Source organism: Scatophagus argus, chromosome 20 (genome assembly GCF_020382885.2).
Source record: "Scatophagus argus isolate fScaArg1 chromosome 20, fScaArg1.pri, whole genome shotgun sequence".
NCBI lineage: Eukaryota > Metazoa > Chordata > Actinopteri > Scatophagidae > Scatophagus > Scatophagus argus.
Genome location: NC_058512.1, coordinates 5,487,946 through 5,509,836, shown reverse-complemented (window position 1 = coordinate 5,509,836; position 21,891 = coordinate 5,487,946). Strand labels below are relative to the sequence as shown.

The window sequence follows — 21,891 nt, the reverse complement described above, 5'->3', positions numbered from 1 at the left end:
AAATCAGAATCATACACAACACTGAGACACGTTGTTGTGACACACAAATATCACTGATTAAATTACATTTGTTATGTTGGCCCTACACCTTTATAGTTCCTTGCTGAAACAGGCATCTTGTGCAGTATGGCAGTTTTGCAACGCCGCTGAGCAATTTTGTGCATAAAGACATGGCATATTTGCATTAGCAAGGTTTTTGGAGGGAAACTTGGCTACAGCTTCAGACTGTATGCACTTCAACAATGGGGAACAAGTACGTCAGAATGGCTCTTCAAATGAAAGCACAGGACAGATCAGTAATAAACAGATAAACAGAATTGACAATTCTATGTTCAGTTAATTAAATATCATATTAAATTCAGAGCAGTTAACTTGTGCATTAGGGATCATGCAACATACAATAAGTCGCTAGAACAATGACTTCTGCAATAAAAGCATGTAAGAAAATACAGCACTGATCACCGGTTTTCCAAGCACTAAAACCACATTTGTGCAGCCACTTAACAGAGCTGTTCACTTCAACTACATGTTATTGGATATTTTTCACCTCCTTTCACATCTGTAATTCTCATTTTTCCTCATATTACACCTCAAGTACAAGTAAATGGTGTGTCATTATGATTATATTTCCAGCAACACGTGTTCCTTTTTGAAATCATAGTATAAAATGCACAGGTGTAAATAATTAAAGTAATAATGGTTTATTTTCCAAGGCCTCAGGATTGTGCGTGCTGTCTTAGTAGCATTAAATTGAGGGCTATAACAAAGCTAAAAAGGCCTTTTAGACCCACTGACAGTCCAGCTCTGCTTTCACGCCCTTCATTCATGACCGGTCATGCCTGAAAACACAAAGCAACGTGGACAACGTGAGGAGAGGACTGCAGTGGACAAGGAGTGAGGTCAAGCGGAGGACATTTGGGAGTTCAGTTGCGATGTCAATGAATGGGCCTCTGCCAGTAACTCAGTGTTCCTATGATAACTGATGTACGGCAGCTCAGAACAACAGTTTACAGCCTCAGGGAGAGATGCTGAAATTACAAGTCAGGAAACAACACTGATGTTATCAAGCGATTTATGAACATTAATGAGTTGCGATGTGCCCTCCCACATCCCATCACACACACACACACAAACAGAAGAAAACAAAACAAAAAACCCAGAGATTACACTGAGATGATGTGTTTTAAGACATAACTCAGCAGCATCAGTTTTCAGATACAAATGAGGGAAGAGGAAGAATACCAGCAGACTAGTGCACACAGCCTGCCACCTTGTGCTGAGAGTCTGTATTGCATTGTGTGTTTTGTGGCTTGTTTGAATCATACGCATTGTGCTGTACATCTTTCATATTTTTCTGAATATAAAGATGATATATAAATTTGATTTTTTTTTATCAGAAAGCTTAAGTCTGATGCACTGCTCACGGGCTTTTTTTAACTTTTCATTTTTATTTTTAATGAGAGCTATGCACCCTTCTTTACTTTTGCCAATCCGTAAAATTCAAATAAAAGTCCTACACCCATACCACCTCAATTATATGTTCTCAGTGTACAGTTTATGTTTTACACATAGATACACTATCTGTGTATAACAAACTCAAGGCATGTATCTTTAAACATAAAGTTTATACTTTTTCGCAACATCATATGGAAAAAATATTTACATTTAACTGTATGCAATGACTTTCAGAATGGTCAAGTATTTTAAACAATGTCTCTGAAAGGGCAGTGTAACCATAATAATAATAATAATAACAATAATAATAATAATAATACACCGTGGTTGAAACGTTTTGATGGTCAAATGAAGTATTTCCTACGGCGTGTGAAGGCAACAGGAGAGATGTGTTCACGTTCTGTTCAGCTCACGTGCTACGTCACTGCCACTGCCACCATGTTGGATCAGGAAGTGGGCAGAGTCGAAGCAGGAATCCCGAGCCGAGCTTAACGTAAACGGCTGTCTTTATTCGATCGGTAAACCGTTTCACCGTTCTCCCTTTTAACATTCAGTTTACATGCTGCGTGGCTTTCTGGCTGGTCGGGGTAGGCGTTTTTCTTCGGATCTAATCGTTTTGCAGCAACAGCTATGGCCTCTCTCACGCAGCGAACCTCGGGCCTCGTTCAGCGGAGGACCGAGGCCATTCGCAGCGCCGCCGCCGACAGGGAGAGGGAGTCCGTCGCCGAGGAGGATGAAGTGCGCCGCGGTGAGGAGGAGGACGACGACAAGGCGGACTCGAAGGAAACAAGGCTCACGCTGATGGAGGAAGTGTTGCTCTTGGGCCTCAAGGATCGAGAGGTGTGGGCTGTTTGTGGTCACATAACATGGTCTTACTCGTTTGACGCCAGTTTATCCAACGTTGGCTAACACAGTGTTTACTTTGCGTTAGCAGTCGTCAACAAAGTAAACTCCGTTTTACCTGTATTGAAGCATTAGTTCATGTTTGCGTGATTTGCTTTACCACAACACAGTTGGAAGTTTCCAGACTTAAAGTCATTTTAACTGGTTAACATATTCGATTACTCAACATTAGCCGTGTCACAAATGCGTCGGGCCATTATCTAGCTAAATATTATTTTTTTATCGTTGCACTTTGTTAGCAGCTGCTAAACGATTTGCTGAATTAAAGCTATGCAGCGTTAGCTTAACGTTACCTGAACGGTTTTCTTGACAACTTGCCAGTGGCGACGTGACTTCTTTTCGGCCTGGAAGCAGATATTTCTACAAACACGTCAGCTAAGTTAACAGGCGCTGCACCTTGGCTGTGTTTTTTCCCCTCCTCCTCTCAGGGATACACGTCTTTCTGGAACGACTGTATTTCTTCCGGTCTCCGCGGCTGTATGCTGGTTGAACTGGCCCTCAGAGGGAGGTTACAGCTGGAGGCCTGTGGTATGAGGAGGAAAAGCCTGCTCTCAAGGAAGGTGAGACCTAAGCCGATGTGGTCAGGCGCTCAGGGGGAAAAGAGTCACCATCCTGTATTCAGTCTACCCAATTAAAATGTCCCTATGTGGTTCTGAACACTTGACACCCTTCAGTCTTGATGCTGTGAGCAGAGGAATGTATGTCATAGTCTTCCTGTCAAGACGTTAAATCCTATAATTAACATGTTGCCACATACTATATCACACCATGAGTACTGATTCCTGTTCACACAGGATGTGAGTTTAGGTGTAAGTGAGGCGAATGTGAACAGTCATCCTAGTTCAAATATGCCTACTTTTGTTTGCCCAGGTGATCTGCAAGTCAGATGCCCCGACAGGAGATGTGCTGCTGGACGAGGCCTTGAAGCACATAAAAGAAACCCAGCCTCCAGAGACTGTCCAGAGCTGGATAGAGCTGCTGAGTGGTGAGATAAGCCATTCAGTGTTTGCTAGCCAAACCTGGCACTAATCTACTCATTGTTGTACATCTTGGGCTTATGGATGACATATTTTCATTGTGATAGCTTGTGCTGTTTTTGTTCTCATATTACTTGGCACCAGTTTACAAAGAAATATTCCCTGAAAATATAATGGGTTTAATGGGTTTATGGGTATTGGCATGAATAACAACAAAGCAAATTTAATAAGAAACCGCAGTGGCTTTAAAATTATCTCTTGTAAGCTGAGCAGTTCTTCATCTCTGACTTTGTACCAGTATGTGTTTCATATCCCAAAATGGATTTGATGTTGTCCTTCAGGAGAGACATGGAATCCCCTGAAGCTGCACTACCAGCTGAGAAACGTTAGAGAGCGTCTGGCAAAAAACCTAGTTGAGAAAGGTGTCCTCACCACAGAGAAACAGAACTTCCTGCTTTTTGACATGACCACACATCCACTCACCAACAGTACCATTAAACAGGTAAGCTGTGGTGATGCTCACTGACTATTTGTTGTGTAATTAAGTCAATTTAAAGTTTACGGTGTAATGGAATTTAAATAGCTCAAATGACTGTTTTTGGAGACTCTTGACTGAGAATACAACCAATATTTCTGTGCTCAGTCTGCAAACATGGGCATTTAGCCTTCATGAGACTGAGGGTAAAAGTCACAGTCTCAGGTTATTAAAGAGCATGTTTGTGTATGTGCTCTCTTTTGGGGGGAAAAAAATCTGAAGCCTGAAAGGAGAATTTTATTTTTATTGGAGTCGTGATTAGAACTCAAACCTTTGAAAGGAGAAAGCCATTAGTTCACCATTTGCATAAATGTCTTCATGCAGCCACTCTGTATTTTTGTTTTAAACTGTGTACGCATTAAGTAGTACTTTCACCGTTGGAACAAAAAATTGGCAGGCACATCGGTCTGCAGCCCAGACATCTAATTAGCTGCAGTATATTAAATAGCATACAAACTTACCTGGTGTGGACCTTTTATTTTTCAATACCACTGCTGACAAAACACCATCTGTCCGTGGCTTGGAAGCTACAGTGCAACTTTGTTCATTTAGTCTCTTTTAGCAGATAATGTCCTTTTATATTTTATCATGTTAATCGAACATAACAGTATTTCTCACCTGCTATGCAAAAGACAATTATGCAATGTTATCTTGAGGTGGTAGTCTCACTATGCAGTTGAATGTAAATGAACCAGTAAAAAAGGTTGCTAGATTTTTTCCTTCCATCATTTACAATGATTATGTTGGGGGTAACAGACCGATTTGAGAAGGTAAATGTTTTGTTTCCCAAAATGTTGAATTATTCCTTTAATGTTCCTATTCTACTTCTTTCACAAGTTGAATATGTGTGATGATGTAATGCCTACAGGGCCTATAAAATACATATTAATGTTATTTCCTGTAGCGCCTCGTCAAGAAGGTCCAGGACTCCGTTTTGGAGAAGTGGGTCAATGATCCCCACCGCATGGACAAGCGGGTTCTGGCCCTGATCCTCCTGGCCCACTCATCCGATGTCCTTGAGAATGCCTTCGCCCCACTCCAAGACGACCAGTATGACCTCGGCATGAAGAGAGTCCACACTCTGCTTGAGCTAGAGCCGGAGAAAGAGTGCACAAAGCCCAATGCCAATGAACTTATGTGGGCTGTGGTAGCGGCATTTACTAAATGAGAACACCTGATTGGTTGGACTGGAAGATCTGGCTATGGTCTGTGTTATTTAATTGGTTGAAGGACTTCACATAATGAGACGGACTTCACTTTAATGAGACAATCTATTTTGGTGGTAGTCCATATTAACCCATTGCAATCAGATTGGTGGTGGGCTTCACCAAGTAACATTTAGTTGGTTGGAATGGTCTCTAAATGGAAAATGACTGGCTGCTTTCACACAGTGAGATAAATTATCTGCCACTGCTGGGCTGGATGTACTTGTAAACATCAACACTCTGAACAGATGGGCTTCTGTTTATGATAGATGACATCAAAGAACAAGGCAGGTGGCAGCAGTAGTCATGGTGAATATGAAGATTTTGACTGGGGCCAAGTTTCCCTCTACGCTAAGGAAGCATCTTCTCTCCATTGCTACAAGATCTCACCAGATTCAAGTCCTCGTCTCGTCTTCTCACCACACTTTCCCCTCATGCTTATGCAAGGATAAAGGATAGCAAATCACACTGCTACAGATGCTCTTTGCACTCATGCAGGTTTCCTGCTTCCATCTATTCATTCCCAATTATTTTGGGAGTAGATGCTTTGCGTTACTGTTAGAATAGACTGCCTGAATGTTTTACCAGTTCACTCTGTCTGCTCATTAAATGATCTTTTCTCCTTTCCCCCTCACTGCATTTTGAGGAGGAAAGAGAGAACACAAACGCTCAAGCTCAGTTGCTGCATCAGTAAGAGTGAGCCGGGTAATTTGGCCTTTATAGTCTCTTGACCTAAATGAAGAATTAAACCTTGAGTTTAGCAGAGCTCTTTACCTTATTAGTTTGCCGTTTTTGAAATGGGTCCATTCTGTGTTTAGAAGATGAAAGTAGTCTTCCATTTGTATTTATGTTGCTAGTCGATGCTTGGAGTAGCCTGCCATTTATCAACTATTTTGCACAGTCAATAGTCCTGTAGATAGAATCGTATTTGTAGAAATTTTTCTTGGGTTGAGTAACACATTTGTTAGGATGAGATTGAAAATAATGAACCTCAGCAACTATGGTCAAAAAAAGAAAAGATCTCACTTATTTTTCTACAGTAGTTGAATTCTTTATGAATACTTAAAAATCATTCCTCTGGTTATATGGAAAAGGTTCTGCTCATATTTAGGTTGTCCTCAAGTGTAAGTTGAGATGTGACATGCAGGAAAAGCCCACGGGAATCTAATCTGTTCTGATCTGAATTATTTTCAACAGCCTACACAGGATCTACAATGTGGTTGTTTGCTTACATATGTGGGCTGAAAAATGTTAACTGAACACAAGAGTACATTCATCCAAATAAAACAGACTTCCTCACTTGACACTAGTCTTGCAGGTAGTTTTGATTTTATCATTTCAGGTCCTTATCAGCGGTTTAAAAAAAGAATAAAAATGAAAAATGTTAGGCTTTCTGGAGTTTCCTAAGACAAACCCACAGACACACCTTTTTGTTTTTTACCTTGGAACTACTTTGCACCAAAGAGATCATACCTGAGAACTGTTCACAGCATGTTTTTGTGGATTTATACATAGCAGCAGAGGCAGGTGCGACAGTGTGTTTTGTCATTCAGGTGAACTGACCCAACCGGAGTTTCCATCTGACAATATAATCCTTCTTTCAGTTTTCTATGTCATGCCACAATTAGAGGTAATTTCTATCTGATAGGCCCATATGGACATGTTTCATACCTGCAGATGATGGGAGGGTTACCTTGGCCCCAGATGAATCAGCGCTATAGACTGAAGCTGTTCAACACAATGTTATCCATTGGAACAAAAAAAAAAAAACACCCCACAAAAAATTCAAACACGCAGGTCGGGAAAAACTTGTTTCAGTGTAACATCATGATTTGTAATTTGTAAACCTCATTCTGGTCTCATAAGTGTGATCTGTGTATTAACTTGCATTATGTTTCACGGCATACTTTATAGTTCCGTCTTTTGTGTTTTTTCCTACCTACATAATACCAATAGGTATGAAGAAGTGTTAAGATCCGTTTACAGCAAAGAGACCATGCATGCTATTGGTGGAGGGCTGGGGTACTTGTGGATGTAGCTAAAGAGAAAAGGCTTGTATGTAATTATTAGTCATTTTATGTGTACGATCTAATGGAATTCAATGAAAGGGATCTTCTCTCCTATCCTGTATAATTCTGTATGCTTTTGTATTACACAAAATAAAGTAAGGATCCTTTAAGTGCCTGAATTTAGCACTGTTTTGCTGTTGTCCTTTTTTATTCTGTATATGTACATGTGTGGATTTATTTTGTCTGTTCGTTATAATATTCTTCATTTCATCTTCAAAACTTAAATCGGTCTATTGACAAAAGAGTAAAACCCACTCTGATTATTAATTTTGGATGGAGTATCAAACAAAACTGAACTGAATCAAAACAAGCAATTTGAGGACTTGAGGTTGGATTCTGAAATCGACGTGTTGTTGCAAAAGGAAATTGTTGTTTTTTCAGGAAATAATCAACAGATTAAAGGAATGGTTTTACATTTTGGGAAATCTCACTTGTTTTTTCTTTATTTATTTATTTATTTTTTTGCCTTCAGTTAGATGAGAAAACTCTTAAGTCTGAAGCTATAGCTAGCAGACAGTTAGCATTAGCTTTTCGCAAAGACCGGGGGAAAACAACTAGTCTGGCTCTGTCAAAATGGGTAAAAAATAACAAGCCGCTCTGTCAACACCTCTAAAGCTCATTAATCACTTTATACCCCGTTCAATCTGTACAAAGTGTAAAAATGAAGAGCTGCTTCCTCATTTCCAGCTGTTATGCTAAGCTGTAGCTGTAGCTTCACATTTAGCATCTAAGCACGAAAACAAGTCAGAGTATCATATCCCAAACTATTCCTTTAATTTGCTGACTCATTCCACAACTAATCCTTTAGGGACAAATAACCATCAAACAATTATTTCAGAGAGCCAAAGGAAACTTCCTCAAAACTGGTGTGAAAGTAACTATCTGAAAGCTTACATTCATCAGCCGCAGTACACAAAACCAGACACTGTACTTACATGGTATCTTTTTTTTATTACCATTTCATGATTATCCCATTAGAAAGTATATTTTGTAGTTTTAATACACATAGTCTCGGTTCTCCGACTGACATAAATATGAAAGGCTTACGGAGCACAATATGCATAAATGTACACACATATAGTAGTATGTACAGAATATACGTGACAATCAACATCTTCAGACAGACAACTTCCATTCAGATGTTCCACTTTGGTTCCCGTCACCCGTGGGTCCAAACTGGTGGGTTAACAGCATCCCACACATTTGGCTTTCTTTGCAGGGCTCCAGTTTAGAATATGGATCAATGGTCCACTGACAGTCCACATCCAACATCACCATCAGATCGTCCTCACAAGTTTAAATCCCACTTGCGAGTCACAATTCTGGCATCAGCTGCGAGTCTGAATCCAAGACTCGTCTATTTTGTTTTTTAATTCCATTCAATTACAGTTCCTCTTTATGAACGTTGACATTGTGTCTCACTTGATGTCAGTCACAGTCTTGTAGTTCTTGATCAGTATTTCCAGCAGTTTGTATTTCCAGTAAAGTGCGTCTCCAATTCGACGCAGCTCCTGAGCGCAGAAATCAACAGTGGCAGGAACGTCTGAGGGCAAAAGATTGACTTCAGATAAGACGGGTTCAGGATCCATGATGTAAAATTTATGAAACTTAAATAAAACTGGCTTAAGTTCAATCAAATCTTCTTCGATACTCACCTTTACTGGCCATTTTCGTCGCGATAATGCTTCTGGAAAGAGAAGAAAGCTTTAACGTTTCAGTTTTTCTCTCTCCCTCGGAGCTTATATGACGCTGTGGCTGTTTGTCTTGACAAGAAGGAACAGGTTTGAACTATTGATAGCAGAGCGCTTGTTTAAATACTAGGTTGGTGACGTAGGTTGGGTGACATAGGTTTTATGATCAAGGAATCCCCCGAGAGCTACTGCCAACTTCCTCTTGCTCTCCGAGACTTCTCGGTTTACAATATTGATATGGCTTCCCATAGTATAATATACAACATACTCCTGTTTCACACTATATCCCACTCGCACTTGTATTGTTTGTGCCAGACAGATGTTTCTTGTACAAAACATAACAAGTAACTTTGTATGTAAAGTAAAAACAACAGCTAATCCAGCTGCAGTGTGTCATATGACCCAATATTACATCATGTCAGGCCATGTTGTTCAGTAGATAGGTGCTGAATTTTTAAAAACGCACACTTATATAATCTCACCATAAAGATTTACTGCTTCAGAATGAGGTTTGAATGTTCATTTTCTGTCCTAATAAGCTGATGGCGATAACATATTTAGACACCATGGTTGTTTTCCATGTTAAGCGCTGTCATAACACGTATGTCGTTGTATAAACAGAAACAGTGGACAGTCAGAATGTCATGTGATTAACAGGAAGTGTTTATTTTACATCTACACATGCAATATGAACAGACACCTTTAACACTGTAGGTCTTTACATTTTACATTTATTAATATTAGTAATTATAAATGCATTCATTCAAGGGACACCGTCTCTAATTAAACTACAAACACCGTGAACTAAGGTCTGACGAAGATATATTTGTGCTTTCAGTTTCATCCAGTCCCGTGATTGTTCCTCTGAACAGAATATTACATGACGTCTCAATATTCAGTTCAGCACACATATCACAAACATGTCGAGGCCTGTCGGTGGCTGCCTGTTCCTCTCTGGTGAAAGAGGGGAATCCCGAGTAAGATACAGTCAGATGATCTGAAAACTGTTGGCTTACTGTCACAGGTGCGTTCATTCAGTTACAGGACACTGACCAGCAGTGAGTTCTTCAGACAGATTAGGAGCATTACAGAAAATTATGACAGGAGCGTTATGACACAACGGAAAAAGAAACTAAGACGTAACCGCAATTCAATCATTAAATCCCGAGGGAAACATTTAGGTCATTTACGGAAGTAAAAGTACTACTCCTTTAATGTACAAACGTTTCTTCACAAATACAACTTCACAAGTATAATCAGCAAAATGTGCTTTACTTTGGGTCTCAATGAGTTATTTAAAAGTAAACATCTAAGAACAGCTTATAGACGTCTGAAACTAGACTCTGTTTTATTTGTGAAGGGTCACAAGTCAAAAAGGTTGGGAACCACCTGTTTAATTTACAACAGTGCATGTGTTTAACAACTTTACAACATGATTTGCATTCATAATATAGCTTGAAAAGTGACTAATAACCATTAGCTGTCAGATACTGTAAATGTAAAAAAAACACAATATTTCCAGTACAATGATGTAGTGGAGAACAACAGTAAAGTTACATAAAACGGAAAAATTGAAGTAAAGTAAAGCACAAAACTTGAGTTTACTTCCCACCACTTCTCTTCTGAAGCACAATCTAATGCATCGGTGTAGAGTGGTCACATGGGCGCGGAAAATGCCTGCCTCGCACTGATAACAGTGTTATAAAACCTGTGTGCCTGTGCCCTGTGTGTCTTTTATTGCCACATCCTGAAGTTAGCACCAAGAGAGACAGAGAGAGTGTGTGTTTGGACCGTAAATGTACTATCAACATGCTTATCAGAGTAACTGTACCTGCACAATGTTCATGTGGTTTTCTGTGCATCAACAGACTTTGTATTGTTGTGTCGTCGTGAAAACATCTTATGCAAGGTGTACACTTAACAGGTAAATTTTACAGGGTATCATGTAGGTAAAAACAGAGTGTTTGCCAGTCCTCAGTGAAGCTGTAGGCTGCAAGATCAAAGGCTGTAAATGAGCGACTAAGGACAAACACATGTCATGCAAAGAATTACATTTTTAACATATGAAAAGTGGTCTATATTAAAACATAATATGCAGGCGCTATAAATGTGCCACTTACAAAGGGCACCTTTTAATCCCTAAAGATTTAAAACAGTCCAAGAGCCATATCTTTTAAAACTCATTGTACCAAAAATTATTTGCCTATCAACAGTTTAAAAAAATGTTATTTTTAAACTTAATTATTCAGTTGACCAAATACCAATGCATTTGCATTTATGTATTTATTTTACAAAATGTGCATTCTCTGGTTCCAGCTTCACCAATGTGAGTGATGCAACAAATAAAAAAATGTCATCTCCTTTAGTACATTTGTTTTATAGAGTGGTACTACTGCTTTTCTTTCGGTATATAATCAGTATATAATCAGTATATAATCTAAACTGATCTTGCACCACATATCATATTCCATTCTATTATACTGTACATTTGACTGCTGGGTGGTAAACCGTGTAATTACCTCCATGAGCCATCAGATGGCAGCACATCCAAATATTCTTATCTATCTGTGAATGATGAACGCAGTTTTACATTGTACAGTTAGTACATAGTAAAATATCAGCTACAGGGGTAATTTTCTTGCAGAATAAGTACCTTTTCTGTTACATTATAATTTTGTGTTTAATTGCTATTGTACAGCTTCTATTTTTGATTCTGTTATTTTTTACTTATGCTCTATCTATCTGTACATAACCTATATAGACAAAAGTACTGGGACACCTGACCGTTACATCAACATGTACTTGTACATGTACTGACATTGCATTCTAAATGCATTGATAGCTTTGCAGCTACCACAGCTTCCACACTTTTGGGAAGGCTTTCCACGGGACTTTGGAGTAGAGCATTTGTGAGGTCAGGCGCTGATGCTGGACGACAATGCCTGGCTTGCAAGCCTTCCCCAAACTGTTTCCACAAAGTTTGAAGCATAGCATTGTCCAAAACGTCTTGGAATGCTGAAACATTAAGATTTCCTTTCACTAGAAGTAAGGGGCTGAGTCCAACCCCTGAAAAACAGTCCCATGAAGAGTTCTGTCTGGATACTTCTGTCTATATGATGTAGCTCATTTCTGTCCTTGTTCCTCTACATCAGCCGAATTTCTCCTCTGGAGACCAATAACGGCCGATCTCCTTTTATCTGCTGCCCATACGTAATATAGATTATATTTGTACTGAATATTTTGTCATACATAAGTGACAAAAAAGAATGTTTAAATTAGCTATAAATTTTACATTAAATCTGTTTTCAATTCGTAATTTTTTCCATTTCAAGTCACCAAAAGCTGAGGGCGGATATCAGATACATGTATAGATAATCCTGACAAAATTGATTATTCAAAGTCATCACTGCGCATGCGTCAGTTTGACCGGTCGCGTGCCTTCCCGGCTGACACCAACACTGTGGCTTTAACAACAACAGAGAAACAGTCGGTTTCAGTCAGCCAGCAGATCTGTTGGGACTCAGTTTCTGTCTGGTTCACAATTATGAAAAACCTACATTTCAAGGATTTCTTCTGGGTGAGTTTCTGCTGCTTTCTGTGGAGTTCACATGTTTATTATTATTTTTAATGTGTGATTTATCTCGAAAAAAGTAACACGGTTTAATGAACTTTTGAAATGAAGTTCTGCCGAGTAAACTGTTTCAAAGTAGCTTCTCCCTCCGATCTATTTCGGTTTCAGTGCTGAAAGTGTTTCTTAAGTAAAAGTACACAAGTAACCTAAACTAAAACATGGAAAAATATGGCCCTTAAAATTATACAATTTAGTGTTATTACTACTGCATTCATGTATAAAAGCCAGTTTATTGTATTAGTTGACCGAGATGGATCTTATTTGAAACGACTTAATTATATAATAAATAATACTTATTATATAAGTAGTCATAAGTAATATATAATAGTTTAATCTATAACAGTACCTCTAATTTTATAAAATGCTCCTAAATGAATGCCACGTCTTACCCCTTTAATCAGAATGGAAGTATCAAAGTTCAAATTTGCATGTAAGTACAGTACTTAATTAAAAGTACTTAATTATATTCCAGCACTGGCCTTTAGCAATAGAAAGTCAATAACTACCTGACTTTGACAGTTACACATTTAGGTTGATTACAGGCTGTTACACTCAGCTTACCTAAATTATGGAGAAGTACAGTACAAAAACATCAATTTACACTACGTGTTTAATATCTTAATGTTAAAGTGTTCATGATTGTGTGTAGCGTCGTCTTGGGAAATTCAGTGTGTGAATTCATAGTAAAACAAGTTTAGACAGAGGCAACCAGTCTCACCATAAAGGCATGGGTGTTGGTCCAAGAAGTGGTGTAGAAGTAGTGGTATGGTAGCAGCTAAATCCATAATTTATGTCTGTCTGTTAGGTAACCGTTTTGAAATTATAACATTTTTATAACGTTGACATCTATAAACGGGACACAAAACATCAGCTGTACTGTGATTTCTAAAACCAAAAAATGGAAGAATGAATGGAATATTTTGCATCTTATTGACAGAACGCTGACTTGACCTCCACTGCTGGCTATGATGCTGTCATCCAGTATCTAAATGATGGCAAGAGGACATGCAAGGAGGTGGAAGAGTTCATGAAAGCCAGGTAATGCTATGATTTATTTATCTAATCATGTAAAATATGTATATGTCTTTCTGCTCTAGTCAAGCTCAGCCAGACTGATTGCAAACTATGGCCAGCTGTGCTAGTTTAGGTACCCACTGTAATACTTGTGATTATGGAATTAATAGGCAACAAGATTGATTTCAACAATAGACTACAGAGAGCTACATAAACAGTGTAACAAAACCATAGGCTTTTACAATAATCAGAATGACACTGGACTTTATACTCGTACTTGTGACTTTACGATTTAAAGAAGGCGTTGTGTGGTTTGTTAAAGTCAGAAGACAGGAGATAAAAGGAGAAGAGATTGAGCTGAAAATAAAGCCTAAGAAAGAGGAGGAACACGACCGTTCAGATGCACAAGAAATCATGAAGTAGCCGTCTGCCAGGCAGCCAGCTAACAAAAAAAATAAGAGAAAATAGCAACTGGTAAACAGAAAATAGCTGATGGCAGTCTGTCAGTGTTGTGTTATAAAAAACTGTTGTTATCTGAACTTGTGATGACAGATTAAAATGACAGTAAAATAAGCCACACATTCACAAATGTTTACACCCCCAAAATTATTACAAAAATTCAGTATGATTTGAATTTGAATTTGAATGGCATGCTAATATTGTGACCTGGAGCACCTTTTATACCTCTTAACCTTTGGGTAAACTGGCATATCTATCAGCACCCTACACTTCACAGTAGACCATCAGAAATGAATTGCGGTCAGAAGAAGAACAAAAAATAAAAAAAAGTGTTTCTAACCTACAGTACTGTAACCTCAAGGCCTTTCATAACAAATGCTCTGCTGTGCTGCATCATCTGAATCTTGTTTATAATGGAATCATACAAAGTTAGACATTTGAATTTTGATTTCCGCCTTCCTCATGTGATAACTAATTCACCCTCCCCTCTCTCCTTCACACACACACACACACACACACACACACACACACACACGAGTCCAGTTGGATCATGTGCTTAGATCGCAGTTTGAGTATTTAAACATCATGCAGTTTAACTTTAATGATTCACTATGGAAACAAAAAGGTCTGTACAGCGTAATAAAACACAAGGCTGTGGACACAGTAAAGAAACATATTAATACACACCTGAACTGAAAGCATCCTCACATGAGAGGGAAAATAAAACCAGTTTTAAAACCACAAGACACAAGAGTTCCCAAAAATATAACATATTGTCATACTTATTGGGATTTAACAAACATAGTAAGTAAAATGTCACAATAAGATTATATTTAGAGATGGAGTTTCTGGGCATTTGTGCAGAAACGCTTGCACACAGTTGCACCAGATAGTATGCAAACATAACTGTAGTCACACACAAAGGCCCACTTGTGCAGTCTGTAAACTGCACTTTGTCATTTGCCTTTTTACTGTACAGTGACCCTTTGGAGTTCCTGATTATGCAAACTCAGTAAAATGACACTAAATTTAAACCTGAAGTTCTTGCCAGCAGTTGTTTCCTGGTTTGGCACCCTTGTCACGCTGTCTATTTTTGATCTGCAATTGTGTAATTCCATGCAAGTTTTCATACAATGAAAAATGATATACCATGTAAGGACATATTTTTTTGTGTTTGGTTGTTTCTTTCAGGGCATCAATTGAAGAGAAGTATGCCAAAGATCTTCTTGGTTTATCCAAGAAGGTGTGTGGACACAATGAGATGAAGTAAGTAGCCTCATCATTGAGACTATTAGTTCAGAATTCAAAAAGAGAGGTCAAATAAAGCCTGGTCACCAAATGTGGTCATTTTGACTCTGTGGCTGTTTAAAAGCGGAAATGAGGATTGTATTATTTTGGATATATGTGTCAATTTTGACATGCTTCCATATCAGCAGGTCTAGTTCCTGTTATGCTAGTGATTGCAATCAATGCAACTTTGGTGCTGTTATGATGGCAAGGAGGAAGAAAGACTAATGGGGGAGGGTGAAACAGGAAATATTATTTACTTAATGAAATCATAGTTCATCAATAACCCTTTCTATTAAAGGTACTTTACTGAGGTTTTTATAAACAAAGAGGAGGTAAATTTTCAGCATGTAAATAGTGGACTGAGCCTCCAGGTCTGAAAAGTGAAGCCAATATGGAAGCCCCTTAAACCTGCATTCTTTTTAAGGGCCAGCAAGGGGCAATTCCAGTGGCTGCAAAAAAGAAGTGTATGAGTAAGCTTATGATAAAAGGCTATACTTCTCAGTTATTACATCAGTAAACAGTTTCTTTGTTAGTATCACATCCTCTTCAATACATCACAATGTAAATTATGGTTCTGTTTGAAGTGAAACAGATGATAAACATGGAACGCATTAGGGCGCTACCTCATGATTGAAAAACTACCACGGCGTGTCCTCTGGTTCTCAGTCTGATCCAGTCAGGATAGATAGATTGAAAATCCCTCTCTCTCAACGGCCATAATGTCAGACTCGAGACTTCAAAATGATATAGGTTTAAACGAATAGTGAGGCTGATGCGATAGTAGATTGCGGCTGCAGGAATGCAGTTTCAGCCTGCACCATCAGACCACAGCAAGTACAGTCACTACTGTAATCTACAAAAGCAGGGAATCTCATGATCTCATTTGAGAAAGTGAAAATTTTAGCAAAAATTTAAATTCATTTTCATTTTCCTCCGCTTATTCTGATCTAAGCTGTATCAGTTAAGCTACAGTGTGAACTCCTTTGATACAGATTTTGACATGTGTGAAATGCCTCTGTAATCTTTCTCTTTTAATTCTTTCTTTTGCTTTTTAAGCACATTAAAAAAATCCCTGGATGTTTTCAAATTACGTAAGTACTCGACATTTTCCAGCCATTTTTCAGCCACTATTTGCTGTTTGTCTCTGTTTTTTGTTTTCTGTATAGTTCAAAATGTAAACCGTGTTTTTAACTCCTGCAGAGACTGAACACGTGAGTCTGTCACACTTGCAGCTCGCGCAGAGTATGAGAGAGGAAGTCAAGAAACTGGAAGAATTCAGAGAAAAACAAAAGGAAATGAGAAAGAAGGTTGGAGGTTTTATGAGCACTGTGGTACACTGAGGAGGCATGGATTGTGCAAGAAATATCAAGCTGGTGACCAGATACAACCTTGTCATTTCAGATAGAGCAACAAATGGATGCTCTCCACAAGCAGAAGTCTTCGCAGTTCAAAAAGACAATGGACGTAAGTAAATGAAAATACGTCTTGAGTTCAGAGTCAGTTCTTAGAGGCTCACTACAAAGGCACTTTCAGATTTTCCCCACAAGCATTGTTCAGTTTCTTATCTTTGTAGGGTGACATATTAATCACGTGCAGAATTAATGCTTGCCCTACCATAATTATTGACCTGCCAAATCAAAGTCAAATTCAAAGGTTTAATGTTCATTCATTTGTCATTCTGCAACACAATAACAACAAAATGCAAGTTGTAGTTCCTCAGTGTTGCACAAGAAAAACTATTTTTATGGTGGTGTAAGGAGGATGAGGAAGTCTCACAGACTGAAGAAAGAAGCTGCTCTGTAGTCTGGCAGTGTGGCAGCGGGTACTTCTGTACCGCTTGTCAGGTGATCCTCCTGAGGGCATTGTTGTAAAGCTTTGTTTATGCTTGATGCTCTGTTTGTGCTCATGCCAACAGTGACGCCATTGACATGTGGTCGCGGATGGGATAGGATGGATGAGTTCAAAGGTTTTTTTTATCATGTCTCAAGGATTTTAAAAAGCCAGTCAGTTAGTTTTAAAATTCTTCAGATAGAGGAGAACATCTATATTTGTGTAATATTTTGCCAGCAGAATCAAATTGCTTTCAGGATATTCAGCCTTTGGTTCATTAACACATTTGTTGTTCCAAATTGCGTTACATGCATAACAGCAATAAAGCATGTCCATGAACAGATATGAGCTAATTACACCAAAACTGTATGGTCTTCAGCCTTGTTTGGTCTATGGTGTTCTTCTAGTAACACTCAGTGACCTTTTGCACCTTGCTTGAAAGTAAGTCAGGGACAGACTTTTGCAGACAAGAAAGGGAAAATGGCAAATAGTGTATTTGTGATTCATACCAGAGACGTTTCAGTTGTGTTATGAAAACAGCGAAAATGGTTATCCCGTCTGTTCTTCCCCTTCGGCAGAGGAAGTTGTGCTGATCTGTCTGGGAAGTGAACCGTGGGCACCATTTCACACCATATAAACCATACCCAAAAGAAGAAGTACATCTCATGTGGTTAAAACAATGCTAATAATGTATATGTGGTGCCAAAGGAACTGGATGGCAGTGAACTGAAGCAATCCAGAGAAAACACTAAAAGTCTGCTCACCCACTTAGTCCGGTTCTATTAATGCTGCAACCTCATTGATCTTTTCCCGCTTATAACATCTGTGGTGATGGACAATTTGTTATGCATTAAGGACATTTAATACTGAGTGTGATGCTTTCTCCAGACAAAGAAGACGTACGAGCAGAAGTGCAGGGATAAAGAAGAAGCAGATCAGAATGTGAACCGAAACACCAACACCAACAACACCAAGCACATAGAGAAGGTACGGTGACAAAAATGTTAAAGAAACCGACTTAGTTATACTGAAAGAGGGACTTCGTGAGCAGTGACGTTTGTATTTGTTACTGGTTATGTGCTTGACCCAGTGTAGAACAGTCAATATTCATGTCCTTTTTTTTATCATCTTTCAGCTCTATGCAAAAGCGCAGCAAGCGAAACAGAATGCAGAAGAAGCAGGTAGGTTTGAAAAACCTCCAACATTTAGCCTGTCATTCTCACACACACACACAATTACACAACAACAGCAGCGAACTGCCATGTATCAGTGTAACTGAAATTCTTTGATTTTGACACACTAACCAGTCTGATTCGACCATGACTTATGCACTAACACTATTATATACACCACATGAGAGAATGTAGTGCTTAATACAGCGTGCTCGGGTATTTATGAAGTATTTGCAAGGTTTATAATGATATGTGTCTGACTGGCAGACAGGTTGTATCAGCAGAGTGTGACTGCAATGGGCAAGGTTAGAGATGAATGGCTGAAGGAACACATCAAGGCCTGCGACGTAAGACTTTGAAAGATTCCAAAAATCTGAATTTGACACACACTGTGTAAACGATCTGAAGTTCTTCGTCACGTTTTCCTCAACAGACGTTTGAAAAACAGGCAGTGGAGCGTATTAACTTTCTGAGAAACACAGTTTGGACTCACCTCAACCAGCTATCCCAGCAGTGTGTGACCAATGACGAGGTAAGGCCAGCTAGTTAGAGCAACTTGAAAGAGAACCGTAACTTTGCTGTTTTGGTTCACTCTCACTGCTCCTGTTCAGCAGTTGTCTTCAGTGAAAAAGCTATGCAAATGTACTGTATGCTACCTGCCCAGTGCCAAACAGCAGGCTGTAACAGGTAGCCACTGTCTGGTGAATCTAGCAGAGCATTTGGCAGTTGAGGAGCCAGAGATCTCACTCAGAAGTCTGCAGAGACCAAAAGCAGAGCTAAAAGTGGAGCAAATGACACAAGCATGAGTTTGCTATACCAGCTCTTTAAGGTGACAATATGGTCAGTGTTGTATTTACATTTTGTTGTGCTGTCCCCAAGTGGCCAAAAAAAAAACAATGAATGGCAGGTTTAAAGTCATTGTGAACTTGACTGAACTGGACAAACCTTCAAACTTATCTACAGCATAAAGACTCTGAGTGAATTGGACTCTGACCTTGTTTTTATTGTCTCTCTCCGTATGTGCACATGTGTTCACAGCTGTATGAGGAAGTGAGGAAGTCACTGGAACAGTGCAATGTCCAGGAAGATATTGAACACTTTGTAAACCTCAGACAGACCAGTGACAAACCGCCAGGTATGAAATCAGGTCTCCTCTCCATCTCATTAACAGTTAACCAGAACACACAAAATACACAATGTAGTTCTCAGACAGAGAAGCAGACGTACAAACATGCACTGTTTTATCAATGGCCAGCACATCCGCAGTTATCAGTCTTCCTCTCTATCAGCTCCTGTTTTGTATGAGAACTTCTACAGCGGCCAGAGGTCTCCAACTGGAGCTCCGCCCTCTCGACTGCCCCCACCGATCATGAGGTAAACAAAGTGAGGACTCTAGGAGAGGCTACCACCTGTCTGTTTATCCATCTGTTCTTACATTTAATATTTCACACAGTTTTTCACTACATTTTTTAGAACACTGACTGACTGCACTGCCCTCATTTTTCCTCATTATTTTGTTTATTTGCAGGAGGGGGCCTTTACCTGATCCAACAAACAGCAGGCGTATGTTTTTCTCTCTCTCTTCTTTTTTTACTTCAGTTCAATGTATAGTGTGTTGATTGTCAGGATTAAGATGCTTGTGTGGCTTTATTGGTGGTTTGAACAGCACGCTTGTCAGCTTAGCTTGGGGGGCAGCCATAGCCTAGTGGTTGGAGAAGCCGCTTGTGATCGGAAGGTCGCCTGTTCGATTCCCCCACCGGATGGGCAGGAAAAATTTGGGCATGGTGGAGTGATTAATAATAATGTGGCCCCCCCCCCCCATTAGCCGACTGATGTGCCCTTGAGCCAGGCACATCAGTTTGCTCCCTGGGTGCTTTATAGTTGCAGCCCACTGCTCCTGTGTGTTTCACTGCATGTTGCATGTGTGTGTGTTTCAATCAGTGATGGGTTAAATGCAGATAAATAATTTCCCAGCTTGGGATTAATAAAGTAAATAAAGTTGTTTTTTTTTAAATTGTTAAGGTGAAATATCTGGAGAAGATATACATGAACATGTTGCACCACCACCGACGGTTCTTTAGCCATTATATACTGTACAAGTGTTTACTTCATAATATGTTGAAGCAAAATAATGCCAGTTTAACCACATCATTTTGATCTTTGCTTTGATTGCAGCTGATACAGTCTACTCAACGGTGCAGGATGCAGGATACAGCGTGATCCAGTACTAAGAGGCAGATCAGCTGGTGGAGCCACCGCACAGCTTTGTCGTGGACATGAAGCTTACAGATCTCATCACTTTCTCCTTTGTGATTTCTCGTAAAAATGGGGTCACACCAGATGGAACTGAGTGTCATAACCGTGCACATGCGTGTATTTATATGAGGCCGCACACGTCACATTGTTATAAACAGAACAATAAACGTTATTATTTTATTCTGACTATTTTAAAAATTTTTAAAAAACAGGCTAAAATGTGCAATTTGGCTCAGTATGTTGATGAAACGGACATTCTGTAAAATTAGATAATAAATGAATGTGTAACAGGAACATCCAGCTCATTAGTGAACAGTTCGCCTAAAACTGAAAATTCAGTCATTATCTACTCACCCGCACACCCATGGAAAGTGGGGCGACTGGAAACAAATGCTTCAGGGTAGCTTTAAACACTGAGGTATGCAGAAAGTGCAAGTTCTCACTGATCTCATCTCCTGTGCGAGACTCTGGGATTACTCTGGACGATCTGTATGGATCCTTTTGGCTGGTTTTTACATTTTAAAACAAGATGCATGAAAATACTGCAATGCTGTCCCACTGGAAAGCTCTGGAAAAGTTTTGTGAACAATTAAATCTTCTCGTAATTCTCCGTCAGTGTGGCGCTGAGTTGCTAATGATTGAATTTTCACTGGCTGAAATGTTCTTTTATCAAGTCGTTTTCACTGCCTGGATGCTTACTACCGTCATGTCAGATTGTGCAAGGCTCTGTCTTGAATGCTTTTGCATATTAATGTTTTAAGTTTTATATTTATTTTTGTGAATCTTTTGTTTTTACAGATTTTGAATAGAGGTTCACCTGTAAGTTACTGTATCACTGGTCTACTTGTTTTCATTTCCTCCTAGATGTGAGAGTAGCATATCAGGTGACAGCGATCTTATGACTGGAACCTAAAACTTCGCATACACTCCTGTAAATCAACAAGAGTATGTGATGTCCAACAGACACGTTTTCTGTTCTAAGACAATTAAGATGGAAGAAGTTATATGCCTTAGATTGACATTTAAGTAGTTTAAATGCATAATTTTCTCAATACTTGAGGACGATCGTTTGAGTTTTCGCACTTTAAGCACGTAATTTTTGTGACTGAGTTAGAAACTTCAGGAGTGAAAGGGGACTGAATGGCATTGCAGTGTGCAGCTGACCTGGTGTTGGTTTTGTACAAATAAAATTAAAGCACTTAAAGTATGAAGGTTTCTCTTTTCACAGTTTGTCTTGTTTCATGAACATTTCTGTCTGTGGTAAGACAACAAATCATTTTCATTACTGAAATGCTCCATTTAGAGACTTAGTACTTTGTTTAAATACTTAAATCCCCATTATTCACACAACTGCATCTTTGACATACTTTTGTGGCCGCAATTACACATTTATTTATAGAATAT

General features: G+C 39.1%; 2 protein-coding genes across 3 annotated transcripts; both read left to right on the top strand.

The window, feature by feature from the left end:
• The first annotated feature begins 1,862 nt into the window (after positions 1-1,862).
• Positions 1,863-7,267, top strand: LOC124051702 (Golgi phosphoprotein 3-like). 2 transcript variants are annotated; one of them, XM_046375324.1, is made up of 5 exons: positions 1,863-2,295; positions 2,787-2,918; positions 3,229-3,343; positions 3,677-3,841; positions 4,237-4,547. In XM_046375324.1, exons 1-5 carry the CDS (start codon positions 2,086-2,088, stop codon positions 4,437-4,439), a joined length of 825 nt encoding a protein of 274 aa, XP_046231280.1. In that variant the 5' UTR covers positions 1,863-2,085; the 3' UTR covers positions 4,440-4,547. The 2 variants fall into 2 exon arrangements, with proteins under 2 accessions (XP_046231280.1, XP_046231279.1); XM_046375323.1 differs by lacking the exon at positions 4,237-4,547 and adding an exon at positions 4,775-7,267 and having other exon boundaries at positions 1,870-2,295; positions 3,677-3,837.
• A 4,965-nt stretch (positions 7,268-12,232) lies between these two features.
• Positions 12,233-21,694, top strand: pstpip2 (proline-serine-threonine phosphatase interacting protein 2). The gene is made up of 14 exons (XM_046375315.1): positions 12,233-12,412; positions 13,404-13,504; positions 15,131-15,205; positions 16,286-16,320; positions 16,430-16,536; positions 16,631-16,693; positions 17,948-18,046; positions 18,195-18,240; positions 18,499-18,578; positions 18,665-18,763; positions 19,270-19,366; positions 19,521-19,605; positions 19,760-19,794; positions 20,407-21,694. The coding sequence occupies exons 1-14, from the start codon at positions 12,248-12,250 to the stop codon at positions 20,460-20,462; spliced, it is 1,143 nt and encodes a 380-aa protein (XP_046231271.1). The 5' UTR covers positions 12,233-12,247; the 3' UTR covers positions 20,463-21,694.
• Positions 21,695-21,891: the final 197 nt, after the last annotated feature.

What these genes read in the sequence shown, in the direction of transcription:
- pstpip2 (XM_046375315.1), top strand. Translation starts at nt 12,248, where the DNA reads ATGCGTCAGTTTGACCGGTCGCGTGCCTTCCCGGCTGACACCAACACT. An exon ending in AAAAGGAAATGAGAAAGAAG is followed by an intron (nt 16,537 to 16,630) that starts GTTGGAGGTTTT and finishes TTGTCATTTCAG; the next exon opens with ATAGAGCAACAAATGGATGC. An exon ending in AACACATCAAGGCCTGCGAC is followed by an intron (nt 18,579 to 18,664) that starts GTAAGACTTTGA and finishes TTTCCTCAACAG; the next exon opens with ACGTTTGAAAAACAGGCAGT.
- LOC124051702 (XM_046375323.1), top strand. Translation starts at nt 2,086, where the DNA reads ATGGCCTCTCTCACGCAGCGAACCTCGGGCCTCGTTCAGCGGAGGACC. An exon ending in TGGGCCTCAAGGATCGAGAG is followed by an intron (nt 2,296 to 2,786) that starts GTGTGGGCTGTT and finishes TCCTCCTCTCAG; the next exon opens with GGATACACGTCTTTCTGGAA. An exon ending in CCAACAGTACCATTAAACAG is followed by an intron (nt 3,838 to 4,774) that starts GTAAGCTGTGGT and finishes TATTTCCTGTAG; the next exon opens with CGCCTCGTCAAGAAGGTCCA.